This window comes from Larus michahellis, chromosome 1, assembly GCF_964199755.1.
Source record: "Larus michahellis chromosome 1, bLarMic1.1, whole genome shotgun sequence".
Lineage (NCBI taxonomy): Eukaryota > Metazoa > Chordata > Aves > Charadriiformes > Laridae > Larus > Larus michahellis.
Window position 1 is genome coordinate 106,871,596 of NC_133896.1, and position 21,148 is coordinate 106,892,743.

The window sequence follows — 21,148 nt, forward strand, 5'->3', positions numbered from 1 at the left end:
AATTTTTCATCTGGCCAAATAAAGGAAGGGCGATAACAAGTTACTGCTGAGTAAAGCTGGCTTGGGTAGTCTAGGGAACAGGCATCACAAGGGCATCCGTTTGTAAATCAGTCCAGGAGAGGTTGTAGGACAGCAGCACATAACTAGTCCCCACCGGAGCCTGTGTGCTAGTGTGCCTGCACATCTGTGTGCACCAGCAGCTCACCAAACCCTGCTCTGGTGCCTTGCTCGAACTATGAGGTGCAGGGAAGGGACGCAGGGAGATGGTCTTGTTTTACCCATCTTTATCCATCTGTATTTTTTTGTGACACCTAAGCCACCTTAGCTGTGGCTTGACTGCTTAGCTCCTTTTGCAAGAAGGACATCACTCTCTTGTGCTCACCCTTAGACAAGCGGGCCCAGATGGTGGGTAAAACCAATGTCCAGATGGTTTGTGATCATATAAAATCCCTTGACTTTACCATTACAGGGTTAGCCCTGGAACACTGGTGTGACTGGACATGGGCGATCCTTTCCTGCAGCCTGTGAACCCAGCACCCCAAGGAATCACCCGCCTGAATTGGCAGTTGTTTTCCATCCTGACTATGGCGCTGCATCACCCAGGCAATAGTGAGGATACTTTCGGGCCTGGGGCTATCTGGCAAAGTAACGGGTATGGATGTACATGGTGCTATCAGGAATTTGACCAGAAAAAGAGATGTCTGTGCTGCCTTTTTGGGGCTTCTGGTGGCCTTGGTGAGGCTGTGCCTCACCAGCCCTACTCTCTCTGGGTTGCTGAGGAAGCCCTTGGTGCTGGGGTGCCTCTTTCTGCCTCTGGCCTCCTGTGAGGAGCTGCTGCTTTCCAGGGGAGGGGAGCTGCATGGAGAGCTACCATTCAAACTGTCCTCTCTGGCCACTGGTCCTGGCTGGGGAAGGCTGGGAGTAGGACAGGGTCTGTTCCTCTGCTCATCGAGTAGTGGCGAGGCAAGGAGAGCTCTGCTCTGTGGGGAATGTGGATGTTTTGGGATGTGGTTTCTTCTCAGCTGAGACAAACCACCAGTGATTTATAATACGGTACAGAATGGGCACTTAGATTTGTATCCATGTCAATATTTCCTGGTGTGAAGAGAAAAATTTCCCTCTGCTTGTGGCATATGCTAGGCAACAAATGACATGAAATGTGCTATGTAGTCTTTCCATCATGTAATTCATGCAGTTTACGAATATGAAAGGAGAACAGAAAATGATCTTGTTTGACTTAAGATATAGGTGAAAGGAAAAGCAGAAAAGAAACATACAATGGCAAGCAGAGATTATTTTTTTTAGCATTCAGGAAGAACTCATCCCCACAAAATTCCCATGCCAGTAAAGCTCCCCATCCCAGTAACAAAACAGTTTGTGCTCTGCTTTCCAACCTCTACCCCAGGCTACCGTGCCTGATGTCCCGGTGACTGTGTACATAACCCTTGGTGCCCTCCCTCGGAGCCCACCATGGGGGAAGAGGCACCAGCGCAAGAGCGAACGGTTTGTGGGCAGCTGGAGGACCAGCCCTCCCCGCCACCATCAGCTCTACAGAAACAACAGAGTAGAAGTTGGTGAGTCTGAGACCAGATAGACAACACTGATAACGGTCCGTTTTACAATAGCAAATGAAACGTTCATTGTAAATACTGACGAGGCGTGCGAGCAGTGGTTTTGTTAACTTCTGATGAAAATCTCGGTGTAGTTGAAAAAAAAAACCCTCTAGATTTTGGGCACGTGCACTTCTTATGAGTTACTGCAATTAATTCCAAAATCAGCAAACAAGAAAAGTTCGTGTGTAACTCAGCTGGAGGATACAATGTCACGGATAGGTATCTTCCAAACTGTTTCCTTAACTCTAGCCAACAAATTCTGGTGGTGATATAAGATCCAGAAGAGTAGGTACTGCTACCACCAGGTGGGGAGGAATGAGGTGCTCCACGGACTTCCATAGGTAAACACACAGAACCGGTAACAGAAGTGGGCAAGAAGAGCAGCATCGCCCATTTCTATCTGAGATGGAAGCAGAATTTGGTGATGTGTCGTTGCAGAGACTTGGATAAGCATTTGGGTAGTGCTTGTGCCTTCGGCCAGGCTGCTCAGTGCCCGGCTGCAATCAAACCCTGCCTGTGCGAGGCTGGCGGTGGTGAAGTCCCTCCTGAGCATATGCAATGCTCCCCTCTTGTCCTCTGGTGTAAAACAGGCTGGGAAACAACATCCATCACCCAGTGGGGACACTGTGACCTTTGACAACCAGTGACTGCATCCTGCATAGGTTTTGTTCACAATGAGCGCTGCGTTTCCTTTACACAACGTTATGTGACTCATCTCTCAGGCAGGGGACGTGGCTGGAGACAGCAGGGAAGTCTTTACTGAGAACCTAGAAGGCCCTTAGATAAAGCCCTTCTAAATATTTGTACTTTTCCAGCAAGCAAATGATGGCAGATGTTGTGTTATTTATATCCAGAGTAATTTAACTTGGATATGGTCAGTTAAGAGACGTCTGTGGGCTGTGCAGGACCACTGGGAAGTGTGGCATCTTTTTGGCTGGCCTCCCTCCAATGTCTCTTGTGTGGCTCCAGCTCCAGGCTGGCTGATGGGCTGAAGTGGAGCTCTTGGCCAACTCTGGGACTGAGAGACTCTTACCTTCAGCCCTCTTGGTCACCAGCAAGCAACGTGACTGAATCACATGTCCATCCACTATTGATAGGGTCTAAAAAAAATGCCTGGAGGGCAAAGAATGTTTAATGATAAGGAAGACGAGAGTGAAGAGGGTAAGGCCAGAGACACCCCCCTAAAGTGTTCAAATATGGCTAAACCCCTCAGGAGCTGGATAGCAATTACATTCAAGTAGCATGTGAAGAGCCCTGAGCAGTTCTGCCCGTGGATGCTGACGACATAGTCGGCATCTTCATGGGGGTGTTCCCCACCTCAGCCAGGAGGTGGGATTTCAGCTGCAAACAGCTCTTTGTCCCTGGGGTTCCCCCACCCTCCCATCAACCACGAGGGCGTGAGGGGCCTGACTTCATCAAATCGTTCATTACACTTGCAAGTTTAGGTACCTGACTGTTCCCCTCACCTCTCAACGCACCTACAGGTGCATGCGTGGCAGCTTGGTTCCTATCCCAGGAGCTAATGTGGCCATCTTCTACAGTCCACACCTGCTGTTGCCTTCAAGCTTTGCTTGGAGAAGGGTCCGTCAGCCAGCACTGTGCCTCCCCTTCGCTCCGGGAGCTGCGTTTGCACCTGCTGAGCTGTGAGCAGGGATGCTCGATATCCCAGCTGGAGCTGGCTGTGGGTCTGGAGGCAGTGAGTGGAGTGATTTGTGGGTTTTCCCTTCGCCCTTCATGTGGTCCCTAGGGGCTGGTGTTCTGAAGATGGGGTGAGTCTTTGCCTCCTGGGAGATGGGAATACTTGGCCTATGCCCACTTGGTTTATGGGCGTTTTGGGGCAGGAGCTGGTCCTGGCGCACGGGGAGACATCTGTAGTCTGCCCATCATGCTGTTGTGCTGAACACTAATGGTAAGGAAAGGTTCCCATCTGTACAGGTAGCAAATACAGGTGCTTAACGTCAGCTTATTTTTAATTGGTTTACTTTTCTGGTTAGCATATACCGTGTCACACTTGGCCAATATCCATGATAAAATATTGGATGGGGTTATAGTATATAGTGTGTATTTTATAGTGTCGTGGTTTAACCCCAGCTGGCAACTAGGACCACGCAGCCATTCAGTGGTTCCTCCTGCCCACAGGGACAAGAGGGAGAAAAAGGGGAAAAAAAAACCCTTTGTGGGTTGAGATTAGGACAGTTTAATAGAACAGTAATAGAAGAGAAAATAAAAAAAATGCACAAAATGAATGACGCAATGCAATTGTTCACCACCCGATTATCGATTGCACAATCCCTCCCGAGCAGCAGTTGTGGATTTTTGTCCCCTGGCCAACCCCCGTTTATATACTGAGCATGACATCTATGGTATGGAATACGCCTTTGGCCAACTTGTCCTCTCTGTGCTCCCTCACAGCTTCTACGGGAAGCTGAATAAGTCCTTGACTTAATATAAGCGTAACTTAGCAACAACTAAACCACTATGTGTTATCAGCATTATTCTCATACTAAATCCAAAACACAGCAGCTACCAGGAAGAAAATTAACTCTACCCCAGCTGAGACCAGGACATACAGTTAATATTAGAAATGGGGGGGGAAAAGCAAAACTTGGAACCTGAATTCCATGCGGATTTTTTAAAACTCACCTAAACTGATGACAGCTACTGATAGTTTTAGTATTGCCTAACACTACAGAAGCTAGATGTATTACAGACCAAGAATTACTTGGAGGCAATTTTCAGTGAATCTTTTGGAACTGCAAATACAGTACATTTAAGAGAATTATTATCTGTTCCCGTGTTATACGCAAATGGAACAAAGAAATACAGTTTAGTGGCTATCCTCTTGTAGGCATTGCTGTCTCAGCGTTGGTTTATACAAGTTCCTCTTTGAAGGCAAAACATATTTTCCGAAAACCAAGGAGTGAAGCAGTTTTAAAAGTTTTAAATGTAATAAGAAATACGCGGTCAAATAAAAAAGGAAAGAAAAGGATGATGTGATGATATTTTTGACTCTGTGAGAAGAATTCATAGAATCATAGGGTTGGAAGGGACCTCTGGAGATCATCTAGTCCAACCCCCTGCCAGAGCAGGGTCACCTAGAGCAGGTTGCACAGGAACGCGTCCAGGCGGGTTTTGAATGTCTCCAGAGATGGAGACTCCACCACCTCTCTGGGCAGCCTGTGCCAGTGCTCTGCCACCCTCAGGGTAAAGAAGTTCCTCCTCATGTTTGGGTGGAACTTCCTATGCTCAAGTTTGTGCCCATTACCTCTTGTCCTGTTGCTGGGCACCACTGAGAAGAGCCTGTCCCCATCCTCCTGACATCCACCCTTTAAGTATTTATAAGTGTTGTTAAGGTCCCCCCTCAGCCGTCTTTTTTCCAGACTGAAGAGACCCAAATCCAAATCCGAAATCCCAATTGCAACAGTGACTTTGAATGCATGACTTGAAGCAAAGAGCGTTAAGAGTTTGTGTTGCTCTCCTGTGAAAGCTTTCCATCACGGAGCAATAAGCCTCGGAGATTTCTCCTCTGAAACAACAGGCAAACCTGTGGGTAGGGGACTGGGGACAGCAGGGATGGGATTCAGTGACGTGTGTGAATGGGTAGTCAACTGCCTGGCAGTCAGTCTCAATTCACCTTGAGCCAGCTACAGAAGCTGGGGTGGGTGGAGGCTTTTCTGAGGTGGCGCATGGAGCCTGGAGCAGGACCTGCCTGCCGGGTGGGACAGCCTCTGCTGCTGGTGTCTCTGTCATCACGGGACAAACTGTGGCAGGGCCAAAAGAGGAGGAGGAAGAGGATGCGGAGAGCAGAGTGACCGCTGCAGAGGATGCAAGAGGAAGAAAGGACTGGATGACTGAGGGTCCAGAAGCGATGGTGAGTAACGGCACTTTATATATAGATGCTGTTTCTTCCCTCAAAGGGGTGGGGAGGCTGCAGGGGTCTCAAGCAAGGCCTGTCCTCCATCATCCTGCAAACTCTTTAGGCAATATAAAATGTTGTCCTCCAGAAAGCAGTAGTTGCTGCCGCTTCCTCCTCACGGCTACTCTCCCTGACATTTGGCATGAATCGTGTTCCCAGAGGGATGCTCTTCTCTCCCGGTGGTAGATCACGGATCCTCCGAGCCCCTGTGGCGATGCTCAGCCTGGGGCACCGGGAGCTCCGTACTCCTCTCTGCCTATCTCATAAGCCATTTGTAGGGAATGTGCTGTGCTAGCTTGGATAAGCCCAAGGAGGGGAGGAAACAGAAATCTTGCCATAGCAGCAAATGGGAAATACCTTTTCTTTTATTTCTCTGCTGCTCCCCACCCCCTCCCCCCCTTCTCTAGTTCTAGACGTCCCTTTCAGGATTTTTCTCCTGACCTCACTTTCTGGTATGGGTTTTGCCCAATGAGATGGGAGAAGGGTGGTGGGAAGGCAGGACCCCAGCCAGCTTTTTAGGTACCCTGAATACAGGTAAGAAATTCCCTGTCCCCTTTCCTTCCTGTGCACGAGCTGGGTCAGGATTTCTCTTGCTGCCATCGGAGGCCATGGTGAAAGCTGTGCAACTTAAGCTTCTGCTTGTACTTATTCCTGCCCAGCTGTTGAGGATTTGGGGTTATTTTTCTTCAGGTGATTTAGTTTCTGGTAAGGAGTTCTGTTTCCTTTTGCTGAGAGTTTAAAGCTTTGTTATTTGGCAAATAGAAATGCCTGTTTATGGCTTACTCTGGAGAACCAGCTGTAGATGGAGAGACCCTTCTTTGCTGGAGACAATCATAGAATGGTTAGAGTTGGAAGGGACCTTAAAGATCACTTAGTTCCAACCCCCCTGCCGTGGGCTGGGACACCTCCCACTAGACCAGGCTGCTCAAAGCAAAGAAGATTAGTAGGAGTCAACACTGCCATGAATTTGATATCATTTATCTTAAAAAAAACCCTCAATGCTTAAACAGCCTCAGTGAGGGAGGAAAGTAGATGCCTGTGTTGATACCGAATTACTGATGCTGCGAAGCTTAAAGGAACTTCCAAGCTAACACAAATAACTGCTGCAGCTGTAGTTCCAACCCAGTGCATGTTACCTGTGTGGGCACGAGGCATGCACAGTAATTTTCCATTGAGGCCACACTATAAACTTGCAGCTCTGCAAAGTGGCCACTAAGGTTCAGCCAATGTTGCTGAGTTGCTGAAAACAGTGTGTATGTGGGGGACACGAAGGAAATGTAGTCAACAAAAAGCCCGCTCTTCCATGACAAAAAGGGATGGCTGAAAAGAATGGTGACACCATCCTGACCACTGAGACCTTGCTTGTGGCAACAGATGCTCTGAATGGAAGGTGCTTTTAAATGGTGCCTTGTAGACAGGTAGTTGGGAGCCAGGAGTTGGGGTCACAGGAGCATCTGGTTCCATTTGTTGTCCCTGTTTGGACTGGCTGGCTGACCTTAGCAAGTCATTTCATCCTCTTCTGCCTCATTTCTCCATCTGTGATACTGGGGTGATCATATAGACCTCCTCTGTAAAATGTAAGCCTTGCTGATGCACAGCAGCACCTTGCACCTGCATGTTGGTGTGGCCGACAGCTGGGAGACCCTGTGGGACGCTGCCCGTGGAGGTCTGTCCACGGCGAGCGCTGGCGTCCTGCTGCCACGGGATGTCTGGCTGCCCAGGACATGAGGCAGGAGGTTTAGCAAAATGGCTATGGCAGGTGGTGCCTCTCTTGTTAACCTTGCTAACTTGCGAGATGCTGGTTTCCTTCTGACTCTCAGGAGTGTGACAGAGGGAGTTGGGCCTCATGTATTGGCTTGGTAGAATTACTGTGAAAAGCCACAGCTTGCTTCCAGTCCCCCGGTGCTCAGCTGCATTACGCAGAGCATCCCCTGCCTGCCTCACTGAGATCTTAAACCCCAGAAATTCTCAGAAATGCAATGACACAGCACCTTAGCCATTACCCTTCCTGGCTGAGAGCAGGAGCCGTGGGCTGTAAACGTTGAGAAGCACGGGCAGCTCTGTTGCCTGTACTTTCCCCTGCTGTGGAAAAGGCCCACTCTTTCCTGATGCTCGCGTAGCTCCCTGCTGCGGCTGCCTGGTGCCTCCTGTGCAAGCGCGCCGTGTTGGCAGCAGAGCTGAGCGTGTTCGGGACCATTTTGTCCCTGCACGCCGAGGAGCAGCCCACCTGGGTCTGCTGGTGCTTCTCAGCCCTGATGTGGGGCTGGGACACACAGGCGAGAGGGAGGGTGCTGCCCGGTCTGGCCAGACTGGGATCTGGTCCCAGTCTGCCACCGCTGCTTGCTCAGGGAAAAGCAAGGTGTCCTGCCACGCCAACTAGCCAAAACCTGTCTTGCCGTGGCAAGGGTCTCAGCTCCTGTTTTCTGCCCACTTGCTGTCCTCACAGCTTGCTAGACGAGTCGATGCATTGAAATGGCTGTATGTAGGAACAGGCAAATATCAGAGAGGCCAAAAGCAGGTTCACAGGAAACTTGTGAGACCAGAGAAGGAGCAGGGGAAACCGAGCTGCTAAGTCGGGATCCACACTGGGCAGCAAAAGGGCTTCTGTGCTGCCCGCAGACGTACGTGTCCAAAGAGCATCTGTATAAGGGATGAGAAAGACACCAGGATCCTCTTCTTGCTTCAGTGTGCAGCAACAAGGCTGTGCTGACAGGTCACTCAGATGTTCCTGAGAAGTTTATCTCTTAATTTCCTGCTGATAAGGGCCAAAACCTCCTTCCGTGTATGTACAGGGCCACATAATGGACTTTTGTTTGCTGTCATAGATCCACCATTTAATAAATAAATTGGAGTCACAGATGACAGCCATTTTGGGACTTTCACAGTGACGTGTCAGAGAGGCTTATCCAAGGTCTTCTAGGAGAAGGGACATGTTGTGCCTGCATGCACGCATCCCAGGGGCTGCGCTGGTAGGACAAATCCCTGCAGTGACTCTGCAGTTTATCAAGAGAGTTGTGCTGATGGCTTGCATTTGAAGTTAAGACCTTTCTTTGTGTGTGGGAACTGTATAAAGGCCATTCAGGGCCCCTCCTAGGAATAAATGCCTTTAGTACTGAAATGTATTACCCAGTTGTTTGTGCTCAGTCTCCTGGATCACTTCTTATCCTCCCACCCCGTCCCTCGCTCCTCTCTGGAGTTATAATAGTATAAAACACTGTACAAGACATCAGTTATTCATGCATTTGTTAAGCTGACGATTTCTGGAGAGTGTCAGATCTTGACCAAAAGATTACTTAGATGGAAGTAACAAGTTGTCTTTTGTGGATATATTTCTAAGAGTGGCTGTTCTTCTGTCTTCCTTGGGTAGCTAGTCCATCCCCTCTCTGGTGATGAAGGGGTGTATCGTAGTTATTACACGTCTTTGTGTATTTATCACTGCTAAGACTGGAAGAAGCTGTTCTGTTCATCTATCTGGCTTCTTGTGTAAGACAAATTGATTGCATCATGCCAGCAAACTTTTGCTTGGTCTGCAACATGTTTTGCAGCAGTAGTAATGTCACTGAAATTACTAGAATAAGATGCTGAAAGTTAGATCCTAAATCTGGGATCATTATAGATGATGGAAATCAGTGTCAGACAAGCAAGCCTGAAATGCACCGTCTGCAAGAATAACCGTCTGATGGGTTGCCGATATCTGCTCGAGCCTCAGTCGTCGTTGTGAACCACAGATTGTCAAACTGCTCTAAAAGGAGCTTACATTCCTTCAGACCAGGCTTAAATTGGGTGTCTTTTATGAGGTTTGGCTGTTGGCACATGCTTACAGGTGGAAAAGAAGAAAAGAAGTCTGAGAGAGAGAACACCTGGGGCTGATGATGTGGTATGACAGACATCACAGGGGTACCATTTCTCTTCAAATAATCTGCATAAGTCAGGGTTTCAAAGCATCAGTTTACCTTTTTTTTTAGAGCAGGATTAAAAAGTTTCTGCAGCTAGCCGTTTCAATGCTGACAGCTTGTGTCACTATTTTTGGAGTATTTCCACTGCGTACAGGCAAAGCAGCGGTCTTGGTTTGCATGTAACAGGCTCCAAGCCACTGAGTCTGCATCCCTGCCAAACCCTTGGCCAAAGCTTTAAGTTCATGATCTTCATATTTGCACTGCTTCATTCAAGCCGGATTTCTTCCTTTCTTGTCTCTGTGTAAGGCAGAAGTGAAGGGGAGGTGGTAAGTTGCCTTCATCATTCAAATGGCTGAAATTGTGTGTGGAAGCCAGCAGTTCCTCGGCATTTCACAGTGCAGGGGCAACTCCTCCTGCCAGGGGTGACTTTGCTTCTTCCCCGTTCCAGCCACTGCCCACAATTCCCCCCATCCTGCAAAAAAGCTACAGTAAAGGGGAAGGGAATGTGCCATCGTGAAACCCTCGGCTACCATGCAGGGCGACACAGATGGGGCCCAGCTGTTAGTCTTGCAGGCTAGGGTGCAAACCCAGGAGGGCTCCCAAGAATAAGGTTAGCCTTATCCAAAACTTCCCCTCCACGTGATATTACACATCTGGTGTTCCAATCAAGATCACATTCACTCTTCTCCCCACAAACCGTGCCTCGCCAAAGGCCTGTGTTTGTGAGAAATTTAGAGGTGTGAATTTGCAATACTCTTGTCATCTTTCATGGTGAGGGTCTCGGGTGGTGGTGAGTGCGGTGTGTCTAACTCTTCTTTCAGGGAAGAGTATCCCATGCAGATGCCATTTAATACGACCTAAGCTTCATACAGAGGAGATAGTGCGAATTAGCAGATGGGCTACAAATCCACACTGGCGTACTGCATGCTGACTTCCCTGAGAAGAACACGCCAAGTGTATTTGTACCCTTCGTTCTCTCCTAGATCTAATAACAGTCTTTTTTTTTTTTTTTTTTATGAACCTTAGGCATGAGTGTTTATTGGCTCATCACTAAGTTGAAGACTTAGAGCTGGTAACAGTTACATATTGTCTGTTGAGGCGTTGCCTTCAGATGTGTGGGAGTCTGTCGCCTTTACATGGAAATGTAAGTATGATACTTACATTCCCTGTGAGGAAACTGCTTAGCGTATTACAAAGAACAGAAGAGTAAAAGAGAGAGCAAGCAACAAAAGCAAATGTATGTGACTAGAGCACTTTGTGGCTTTTGCAGTGGAAACAATACCACAGAGATAGCAGCGGCTGCAAAGAAACAACCCCATAGTCGTGGCTGCATTCAGTCCGCTGCTCTGCTGTGCCTCAGGAAACGGAGATGTCTAGCAATGCAGTGGGCTAACCAGAGGCCATGCGTCCTCAGCCATGGGCTGAGAGGCCTGCTGAAGACAGGCCCAGCACCACCACACGGGGAGACATCTCCTTTTCTGTCAGTGCCCTGTTTTTTCTGTCATCTGGCTTGCGTTTAGCCCAGCAGCGTTACTTCCTGTGTAACGGGCAGGAGAGAGGGTGTCTGCAGCGAGCAGAGGAGTGTGAGGGCACGGTTATCTGCAGACCTCATCCTGCCCAGCACAACCTGGGACGGTGTTTGGGCTGAGGCAGCACGCAGCTGCGAGCAGCAGCTCTCGCCGTGCCTGCCCCGCTGCTTGGGGAGCATCGCTGGTTGGTGTGGGGGCTGCTCTGCCAAGCGCTCCCTGCTGTAGCTGTTTTCAGGACGTGCGTCCCACGCGGTGTTGCTGTAGGTACATGCCTACAGCCTCCAGAGCTCCTCTGTGGCAGTAGCCCAAAGCTTCTGTGCTTTCTAGAGATGCCCGTTTGCCTTGGTGGACACCTTCTCCTTAATGCCTTCCCTTGGGGGGAAACAGAGATGACAGAGCAGGGACTTCCAGTGCTTCCCTCCCAGTAACATCCAGAAAATCCCTTCATTCTTCTAAAATGGGGATCAAAGCCCGGTCAGGACTGCAGCACGACATTGTCTTGCCCATCAAGAGAGAAAGGGTAAAGCTGCCAAGGTATTGCCGTTTCCTTACTTCTCATCTGGCAGGAAGGCTGAGGTTAGAGATGCAGGGTATTTTCTCCATCTCCAGCCGTATCTGATGGTGCAGAAGGTTTCCAACACTGGTTAGAAAAGGGTCTGCTCAGTGGGATGGACCACGCACATGCCAGGATCTCATGAGGAATCCTTGCTGCAGGTGGGTGGTGTGCTCCTTTGCTGGGTCGGCTGTGCCTTTTTTATACAAAATCTCTAAGCAAGCTGACTTTGCACACACGTACCCAAGTACTCAGAAATACCAAGGTCTGGTGTCACTTCTGTGGTGCACGGTGGGCAGGGGACGTCAGGTGTTGGGCCCTCGCCGCCTCTCTTGAGTGCCTCTTCACTGCTCACAGACAACTCGTTTTCGAACAGGCTTTTCGTATAATTTAGGAGTAGTTTCTCGCTCCTGTCTACCCGTTACAGGGAAAAGGATGCCATGTTTGATGTGCTATAACTGGTCTGATGGAGCACGGGGGCTTCCAGTCTGAGTTATTTCAGCTGTGATCTTACAGGAATGTGGGCATAACAAACTGGACTAGATGGAAGTAGGTGGCCTTCATTATGAATACGTGGCATCCTTGTAAGCCTTGATCTGCTGCTGTGGAGCTTTACCTCTCTTTTCTCTCTCACCTTTGCACACGCATGCATCTTTTCATTTGTATTTAATTTGTACCAATCCCAGTTCCTGCCTGCAGTACGCGGTGAGCAGGACGGCGTGGAGCAGGCTCTCTCTGTGCGCGGAGCAGAAGGACGGTCCCTGCCCCAGCGCGTTTGCAGTCTGAGTGTGCCGACAAACAGACAAAGGGCAGGAGGACGCTGGAAGCAGGCGGTGGCTTTGGGGGATGTTGCCTTGAGGAAGAAGCGAGACCAGGTTGAGCAGAGTGCAGGCAGTGGTTTCAGCATGCCCAGGGGTCTCCCTCCACTCCGCTCTATGGACCCAGCCAAAAAAAACCCAAAAGCGGGAAAGATTGGGGTTGCTGCCTTTGCCCAAAGCCCTGTAGGCGCTCGGGTTGGAAGCAGATGTGTCCAAGTGTGCAGACCTTGCGTGTTCCTGCCGGCGTGGCCAGGGAGAGGGGTCCCCACAGCCCCCCAGAGCTGTCACGGCTGGCACAGGCCGCTTGGCTGGGGAGATGCCTGGGCACGGCAGCCCCTGCCCTCAGCTGGTTTTTCTCCACAGAGAATAGAGATCAGGCACAGAAATGTCATCTCCCTGTTGTTGCTTCCTCTCTTATTTTGCGTGTGCCTCCCTTGTGCGTTCTTTGTAAAGAAACAGTAACAAAAAGAAGGAAGAAAAGCTAGGTTTTCCTGTGATGAGCAGAGGCAGCAATACTGCGATCTTAGTGTGTTTACCTCAGGTAACTTTTTCTCCTTTTATGCCAGAAGGGGTAGTTTTTACCAGTGTTAGTACCAGTTAGAAGATGACAAAGCCGGAAAAGGGGAGGTGTCTTATAAAACTTCCCTATAACTTCAAGGAAGAAGACCGACGTGAATGAGTGAGAAGGATTTATCTAATATTGTGCCACAGCTTTTCTTCTGTCGACTTTCTTGGACTACATCTGCGATAAAAAGCTGGAAGATTTCAGTTGCCACTGTAGCAGAGGAATTGTGCTGGGTATGGTGATTTCAAAATCCGCACCACCCCGTCTGTTTTATATTGGAATCAGGAATAAAGATTTTGCTAGCTTCTCATGCGTGTTTGGACCTAGCTCCCATGCCTCCTCCCAGCTTCTTTCCTCACCGTCTTTCCCACACCAAACGGCTCCGGGGCTAGTTTCTGGCTAGACCCAAAGCAGTGTTTTTTCATCCCCTTCCACGCTCATCCCTCTTCCGCAGCTTGCTCAAACAGCTGGCCGTGCCTGCAGGACACCTTCGTGTGGCGCCGGCCAGCCCCTCGTAGATCAGATGTTGATGCGAAGCTGATCCTGATGGTTTCTGAAGCAAGTGCGTCTTCTTTCTACACGTTGTCCAACAGCCACCGGCCACCTGCTACCCGCTGGGGGCCCTGGGCTTGCCGTCCCCTCACTGCTGATGGGGCAATGGGGGAGCAGAAGTATTCCCATCACCCCCCACCCAGCCCAAAAACCACATCTGTCCCACTAGGGTGGTGGCCTGCAGATTCTGGAGTTGAACTCTTTGGGTGAACATTGAAGAGGATGAGGGCCCTGGCTGGCCCTCCAGCTGGGCAGACAGACCTGGAGGGCACTCCTGCATTTTAGCGTGTGTTTTCCTTGTCACGGCGCTTTGTCCCCATCCTGATAGAACACCCCATCGAGAGGGATTTCTGCCCGTGGTTTTTGTGCTTGTGCTAGAAACGAGAAGTGGTGGGGTGAGAGCTGGGAGGAGAGGAGGAGGGCACGAGGGCTGTACCGACACATCCCACCACCGCTTGCGCACAGCAGAAAATCCTTCCACCTCCCAGGAGCTGTCATTAGACAAGGAGACACTGGATTTTTTTGACCTGAAAATGAACTTTAAGAGGATTTTCCTAGTCAAGTGCTTGCTGCTTTTGTTTCCCAGTGTAAAATGTGAGTTTTTCGTACTGTTTTTTGCTCAGTCGGGCTAGCGTTGTTAAAATTGCATTTTAAACCATTTACAATTTGGTGGGGTGTTATTGATAAGAAACTAGTTCCACTTTCCCAATGAGTGAAGACCTTTGGGTTATTGCTATTATTATTAGATTTAATTTTCAGCTGGGGGAGGGCAGGACCTGAGTTTCCTATTCCAGTTATAATAAGCTGTAAACAGTTTTGGTTTGAAGTTAATGAGCCTTAATTTGACACATGTATAATAAGAAACGTCAGGGTGTAGTTTTTCCTCTGCCCTCGAGGTAGCTTGTACTACATTAGAGATCCAGTTCGCGGTGCATTATCGCATGTAATTTCCTTTTCTTATCAAAGATGAGCAAATCTTTTCAAAGTGCAAATTATATTCTTCCATAAATATTAGCAGAGAGAGTGATATTTCTCAGTGTCTTCAGTGGAGTTGAAGAAGTCTAAGATGCGAAAACAGCAAGCAAATACATACATCTTTTATATTTTGTGTATTATTGCTCTCATTATTTTTTAAAATATTAATCTAAAAACTTAATTAAGGTGTTAACTCATAGATTAGAGAAAGGTTATAAGCGATGGAGACAATACAATCATGCACAGATTTATTTTTTTTTCCTCTGATCATTTCACTACAGATTTTATGTACGGCAGTTTAATGCTTTTCTTTTCCTCCAGAACAAAATTAATAGATAAATAAGGTTTTTTTTTTTTAATGTGATATATAAAACATATTCCTCAGCAGAAGTGAAGATTATTCCCTTGAATGTTTCAAAGGGAAAACTTGTTTCAAAGATTTCCCTGCTTCTTTAAAGTTACTATGGGAGCTTTTCCTTTTCACTCTTTCTTGTGACTGCGAGTGAGCTCTATGCTGCCAGTGTGGCTCTTTCTGCCCCTTGGGGTGCATTTCAGTTTGCATTAGCGGAAATGCTGTTTCATTAGCTAAACAGACTTTTAGTATCATACGTGTGGGATACTCAGCTTTCCATTAGCAAGACTATGGAAATCAGATAAACATCCAGAGATGTGCCTAGGTGGTCTGTCCGTAGAGATGCCATTGAAATATCCTGGAAAACTTGTTTTTTTTTTTCTTCCAGAGAGAAAAAAATAGATGTATGTGTTATGCAAAGCTCTACTAGCTCTAAATACCTGTGTGTGACTGAACAGAAACAAGTACCAGAATTCAAATACTTGGGTATAATCTGCAGTGTCATCTGCATGGAGGATAGCTGCTTCCAAGACTGTTTGGTTGATCTCTTGATTTGAGAATATTTCATTAGATATGTCAAATACCTTGTAAGAAATGCAAGTGAAGTAACAGCCTCTCCTTAGACTGGGGGTGAATTGCCGAAAGCACTTCAGTATTAGTTTTCTTGTTGGAGGGGCACACTATTTCAGTTCTTTGATTATCTCTAGTATTGTCAGTTTCATGGAATAGCAACTAGATTTCAGTTTCCCCTCTGTGATACAGTTTTATCATTGTCCTAGATACCAGGAAGGAAGGAAGGACTGCAATAAAAATACACATAAACATAGTTTTTCTCTCTGGGGGGAAGAAGTGCTGAAAATATGTAAAATTAGAGCAGAATCAGCTCTATCTGGTGATGTGAAGAGAAATCCCCTCCTGCTTATCAGCTTTATCCTGTAAATAGAAGAGGAAAGAACATAAGAAAATGGCAGATGAATTATGTTGTGACTCTGAGTGCACATTTGGTTATCAGTGAGCTTGTCCCACCTGACACTCGTCAGCACTTTTCTACCTCCTCCAGCAAATTTTCCAGCTGCCACAGGGGTGGAGACGGTACCTTACTTGAAGACGGGTAGACGTGGTGCTTAGGGGCATGGTTTAGTGGTGGTTTTGGCAGTGTTTGTTAGGTTAATGGTTGGACTCGATGATCTTAAAGGTCTCTTCCAACCTAAACGATTCTATCATTCTAAGTGACCTTCTGACAAACTTTGCACTCTGAGGTCCCCGTTCACCAGAGATGGGCCTTGCAAAGGCTGTGAAGCAAACTGTGGGAGGGGGAGAGGGCACACCACCCGGGCACAGCCCAACGAGTACCTCATCTCCATTGGTAGCAACATGAGTGATGCTTAGCAGCCTTGGCTTTCCTGAATATCACCTTCAGCAGCCACACACTACATGCTGCCCAGTCCTGGTAGCACGTTTGGGAAGCACCTACTCCTACCTGTTCTGGAGAGGGGACCTGTCACCAAAGGAGACCTTTAAAGAGAAAAGATTTTTTTGGCCTTTGCTTATCTCCTGATGTCTCCAGTGCCTGCTCAGTTCACAGGATGTGATTAGTTGTTTGTTTCTCCCTGCCTTACTTGCCCCATCATGATCCTGTGCTAGAAAAATCAAGTGGATATATTCCAGCGGGGCAGGGTGCCTGGGATGGGTGAGGAGGGGGCACTGCAAGCTGGCAGCACTGGGTCTGCCTCAAGTTCAATGCCTTACACTCACTCACTGCTTGACATGGCCCACTATTATTATTATTATTGCCATCGCTGTTATTGCTGAACTGATCCTCCTATCCAGGGCCGCTGCTAGTTTGTGTTCTTGCTGTCCGCAGTAATGTTTGCAGTGGTGGGCGCTCTGAGTACCAGCCTGTTCCACAGGCAAAACACACCGAAGTGACCTTATTTTCTGCAAGGGTTAAGTTCATGGGCAGCCAGGAATCATGGCATCCAAAATCACTCCAAATAAGTCAGCCGGAGTGTAACGCCAGATTCTGAAAGCCAGACTCGTCTCTTCCTCATGTCTCAAAATTAAATAGGGTGCTGACATTTATCTAATGAACAATCAAGAGGTACTTTGGAGCTGGGGAAGGAGGACAGCATCAGTAATGCGGAGAGGCTTAGGCAATTCGGAGGGGGGGCGGCCAGTGACAACCTTTTGGGTCACTGCTGTGGCCACTGAGGATGGTAGCGGGGACTGCTGGAGACACGCTGATGGTCTGGTTGTGGTTCCCTTTACAGGCTCCGGCACCAACAGGATTTACATGGCTGCGAATGAGACGGCTCTTCTCAGCGTCACTGCTACTGGGAGCATACATGAGGCAACGTGGGTGAGAAACGGTATAAGGTTGCTTCAGATTAAAGATAAGCAGGTTAAGTACTATGAGAACAAGGTGCGGTGCAGGTGTAAGATATTCCCAAACGGGACTCTGCAAATAGAGCAGGTGGTGAAAGAGGACAGTGGAAAGTACACGGTGACTGTTTATGAGCCGGATGGAAAATTGAAGGCAGAAGAACATACAGCGTTCATCGTTCAGGGTGAGTTTTTGCTCTTCCTGTACCATTCTGTCATGGTTTAATGCCAGTTGGGAGCTAGGACCACGCAGCCACTCGCTCACTCCCCCACAGTGGGATGGGGGAGAGAATCAGAAGAGTAAAAGTGAGGAAAAACTCATGAGTTGAGATAAAGACAGTTTAATAGGTAAAGCAAAAACCATGCATACAAGCAAAACAAAACAAGGAATCCATTTACTGCTTCCCATCAGTAGGCAGGTGTTCCCATATCCAGGAAAGCAGGGCTCCATGAAGCATGATGGTTACTTGGGAAGACAAACGCCATCACTCTGGACGTCCGTCCCCTTCCTTCTTCTTCCCCCAGCTTTACATACTGAGCATGATGCCATATGGTATGGAATATCCCTCTGGTCAGTTGGGGTCAGCTGTCTTGGCCGTGTCTCCTCACAACTTTTTGTGCCTTCCCAGCCCACTCGCTGGTGGGGTGGTGTGAGGAGCAGAAAAGGCCTTGACTGCTTAGCAACAACCAAAACCAGCAGTGTGCTATCAACTCTTCCCGTCCCAAATTCAAAACACAGCACTATACCAGCTGCTAGTAAAAAAGTTAACTCTATCCCGACTGAAACCACGACGCATTCCCAGCATAGCTGAATAAGACTTCGTATTCCTGCTCTCTCCTACAGTCTTTCCTCCTCATTGCTCCTCTTTTTGTTCTGGGGGGACTTTGGTGAGAGGTACCTCTTCCCTCCCGCAGTCTGCTGCTCTTCTCTCACTCCTATTGATGCCCTCTGGTCCGCTGCTTCTTTCTGACTCCCCTCTCTGCCAGCCGCCAGGTTTCTATGTGTGCCCGAGCGAGCAGCCGTGAATGCATTGGTGTTGGTAAGCGTGGATGACCGTGCTGCAGCACCCGCGGGGGTGCCAGGACCCCTCGGTCCCTGAGCCAGGGCAGCACCACGCAAGGTGGTTCCAGAAACCTCTTGTCAAAGTGCAGCGACCTACGTGAGGTACTTTGCGTGATGCACTGTGCCCCTCTGGCACTTCTGGTGCTATTTTACGGGCACCGAGTTATGACTTCTGGTCTTTAGCTGCTGCTCCAGCAAGGCGGGCGCCTTGCCTTGCATCTGCCAACGTCCTGAGAAGAGCTCAGGAGCCCGGGGGGCACTAAATGTCTGTATTTAGGCAATGCGATCTCACTCCATTTTTGGCTCTAACATAAAAAATAGTCAGCAGTCACCTCCCCTGAGATACACCACAATAGGCCTTGAATTTGCAGGGGAAGAAGGACACTGCACCCTGCCCTTGCATAGCATAACACAACAGATATGAAGATTATGCTGTACAAAGCACACTTAAGCACACTCCTGGGGATTTCAGCTGCACGGGTTCAAAGGATGAAGGCAGCCTCCGTTCCTGTGCTGTATCTTATCTTGAGAGATCAGGGCGGTAGCAGCCCAAAGCTTTTGGGAGGAGCAGGGAAGATAGGGATGGCTATTCTGCTCCTTTATGGCTGCTGCCATGTCTCCAGACCTCCAAGCTGTAGGGCAGCAAGGGTTTTTTTTCCCAGCAAGAGGATGGTTTTGCTCTGTCCTTCTTCAGCCAGCATACACACCTCGGCCAGCCTCTTGAGTCTGTGGGCACCAGCTGGCACTGCAGAAGTGATGCCTTGATGAGGCAGCAATGACAGCTGGAATGGTTTTAGCAAGGTTTCTGCACCGTGGGAGGCCCCCCCCCGCCCTGGCTGTGGCTAACAGGCTGCTGAGCAGTGAGGGTGTCTCACTACTTCGGGAATTGTTACTGTGAACTGTCTACAGATTCAGGAAGTCAGCAGGGCCTGATGCTGTTTACTCATGGTTTAAGCCACTGAGCTGTCATTGGGCTGTCCTGGGTTCAGTTTCAGGTTAAGGTTCCAACCGAGCTATGTGCTGCATCATTTCAGCTACTGCGCAGCAGAGAGGTTGCCTTACCTCCCATAGGCGGTTTTGCAAGTCAAGTCCTTTAGTAGCTGTCGGGTGCTAGAGTCATTTGTCAGCCAGATTATACTTTGTCACTAGGGTTGGACAAAGAGTTTTTTCCAAAAACGTAATAGTTTAAATGATACCGTCACACAGCTCCATCACTGGTACCTGGACTCTAGTGTTTCACGCTGGGATGTTCCCCTGAATGACAGGTTGCAGCTTGCAGAAAAGGAGTGGGCTTACCGAGTGGGCTTTAACATCTGAGGGGGCTGCAGATGTCACAGCGTGAACCTAGACTGCATTTACTACGAGCAGCCCTTATTGGCTTAAAAGTTTATTACCTCTATAACTTACGCTGCCTGTAACTAGAGGTGACCCTGGCATGTTTTTGTTTACCTGGTCTAAAAGGTAGAAATTAAATTTTTTCCAGTTGCCCCTGGTTGAGGAAAGCCCCGCAGCCTTTTCTGGCTGTTTCAGCGCCACCAGTGGTAGCGAATCTGGAACCAAAAACGTAGCTAGCTGTTTGCAGGACATAAAAAGAGACAGAAATCAGTTCTCTCTGTCATAACCTCATTGAGAGCAAAGAGGTGTCTGTTTTGTGTTCTCCATTCTGTTTTGATGCTCTGGCTGTCATGCTAGCTGGCTGCCGTTGGTAGTACCTAAAGCATCACATAAAGCATCGTAAGTAGCCGTTTGTCCCGCCTTGGAGGAAGTCTCTCCTGATGGGCGGGGGCAGATCAGAGCCAACTTCATTTGCACCAAAACACTGGGGCCAGAGTCAGAGCAGGTTGTGGCTATGAGTCACTCCCATCCACTGCCTCCCCAAAAACACAGTTCCTCCCCTCGCCTGCCTGCCTGGCTGTGAGCCAGGCTGAGCCTGAAAGTAGTCCGGCCATGGGGGTGCAGCTCTGCTTTGCTACGCCAAACATGTAGGTTAATATACTGCATTTTGTCTATTATTGCCATGTTACTTCTGTAGTAGAGGTCTAATTTGCTCTTTGTTATTCTCTGGATTCATTAGTTGGTGTTACTCCCTTACTGCTTATTGGGGGCTAATTCCCTTCTGCTTAATAATGGAGGTTTTCAAAAGGAGAAACCACCTCAGATGTGCCTGTCCCTTCTCTTCTTTTTCAGAGCGTGTCCCTCAGCCGATCCTCACTGCTGAATGCAGGAATAAAACTGTATTTGTCAAGTGTGAAGCGAAGCAGAAGACTAAAGATGAAATATTTACAATAGAACTGACACAAGATAAAACTAAAAAAATCCAGAAGAATGCAACGAAGTTGGAAATGCACGTGCAGAATTCTGGGACGTTCAGATGTGTTGTTAAGAACCAAGTCAGTGAAAAAATGGCTGAAGAAGTAATTAAGTGCTCAGGTAAAAAAAATTCAATTTTTGCCAGAATCTGCTAGGGTGGACCCACAACGCCTGTTGCAACGCAGTTGCATGCATCTGTGGGACTTGCCCAGGTGCCAGGAGCATCGATTGCTCCTGGTACCCAGTGTCGCGAGTCCACCACTGCTGCAGTTACTGGGAGCCGATGCTGCTGTGGTAGCTGGGATGCGAGTCATGCTTTCTGCTTGGCATTCCCCAGCCTTGTCGCATCTCCACCTTCCCCGCCCTGCTGCTCCCTGCCCCACTGATACCCTTATGGCGTCCCTGCTCTAACAGCAGGGAGGACAAACCAGGGGCGGTGGGATGTGAGGTGGGCCATGCTCCTCCTCTCCTCCCACGGCCAGAGGTGTTTTCCGCTCAGTGAGTCCTAGGGGTCTCTGGAAAAGGGGGAGAGGTTTTTCTGTAGTCAAGAGCCTTGTGGATGGTAGGGAGGTGCCTGGGGTGCAATGAGATGCTGCTTCTCCTGGGGGTGAGGTCTTCTGGAGA

The 21,148-nt window shown here is 48.6% G+C and overlaps 1 protein-coding gene across 3 annotated transcripts in view; it reads left to right on the plus strand.

Annotated features, from left to right (window-relative positions):
- CD2 (CD2 molecule) overlaps positions 1-21,148 on the plus strand; it is a 33,691-nt gene that overhangs the window by 1,502 nt on the left and 11,041 nt on the right. The window contains exons 1-3 of one of the 3 annotated variants that reach the window (XM_074598404.1): positions 5,377-5,484; positions 17,040-17,336; positions 20,402-20,644. In XM_074598404.1, coding sequence (XP_074454505.1) covers positions 17,063-17,336; positions 20,402-20,644 — 517 coding nt within the window. In that variant the 5' untranslated portion in view covers positions 5,377-5,484; positions 17,040-17,062. Of the gene's footprint in view, positions 1-5,376; positions 5,485-13,875; positions 14,037-17,039; positions 17,337-20,401; positions 20,645-21,148 lie in introns of those variants that run through there. The other 2 variants (XM_074598395.1, XM_074598411.1) reach the window with 2 other exon arrangements.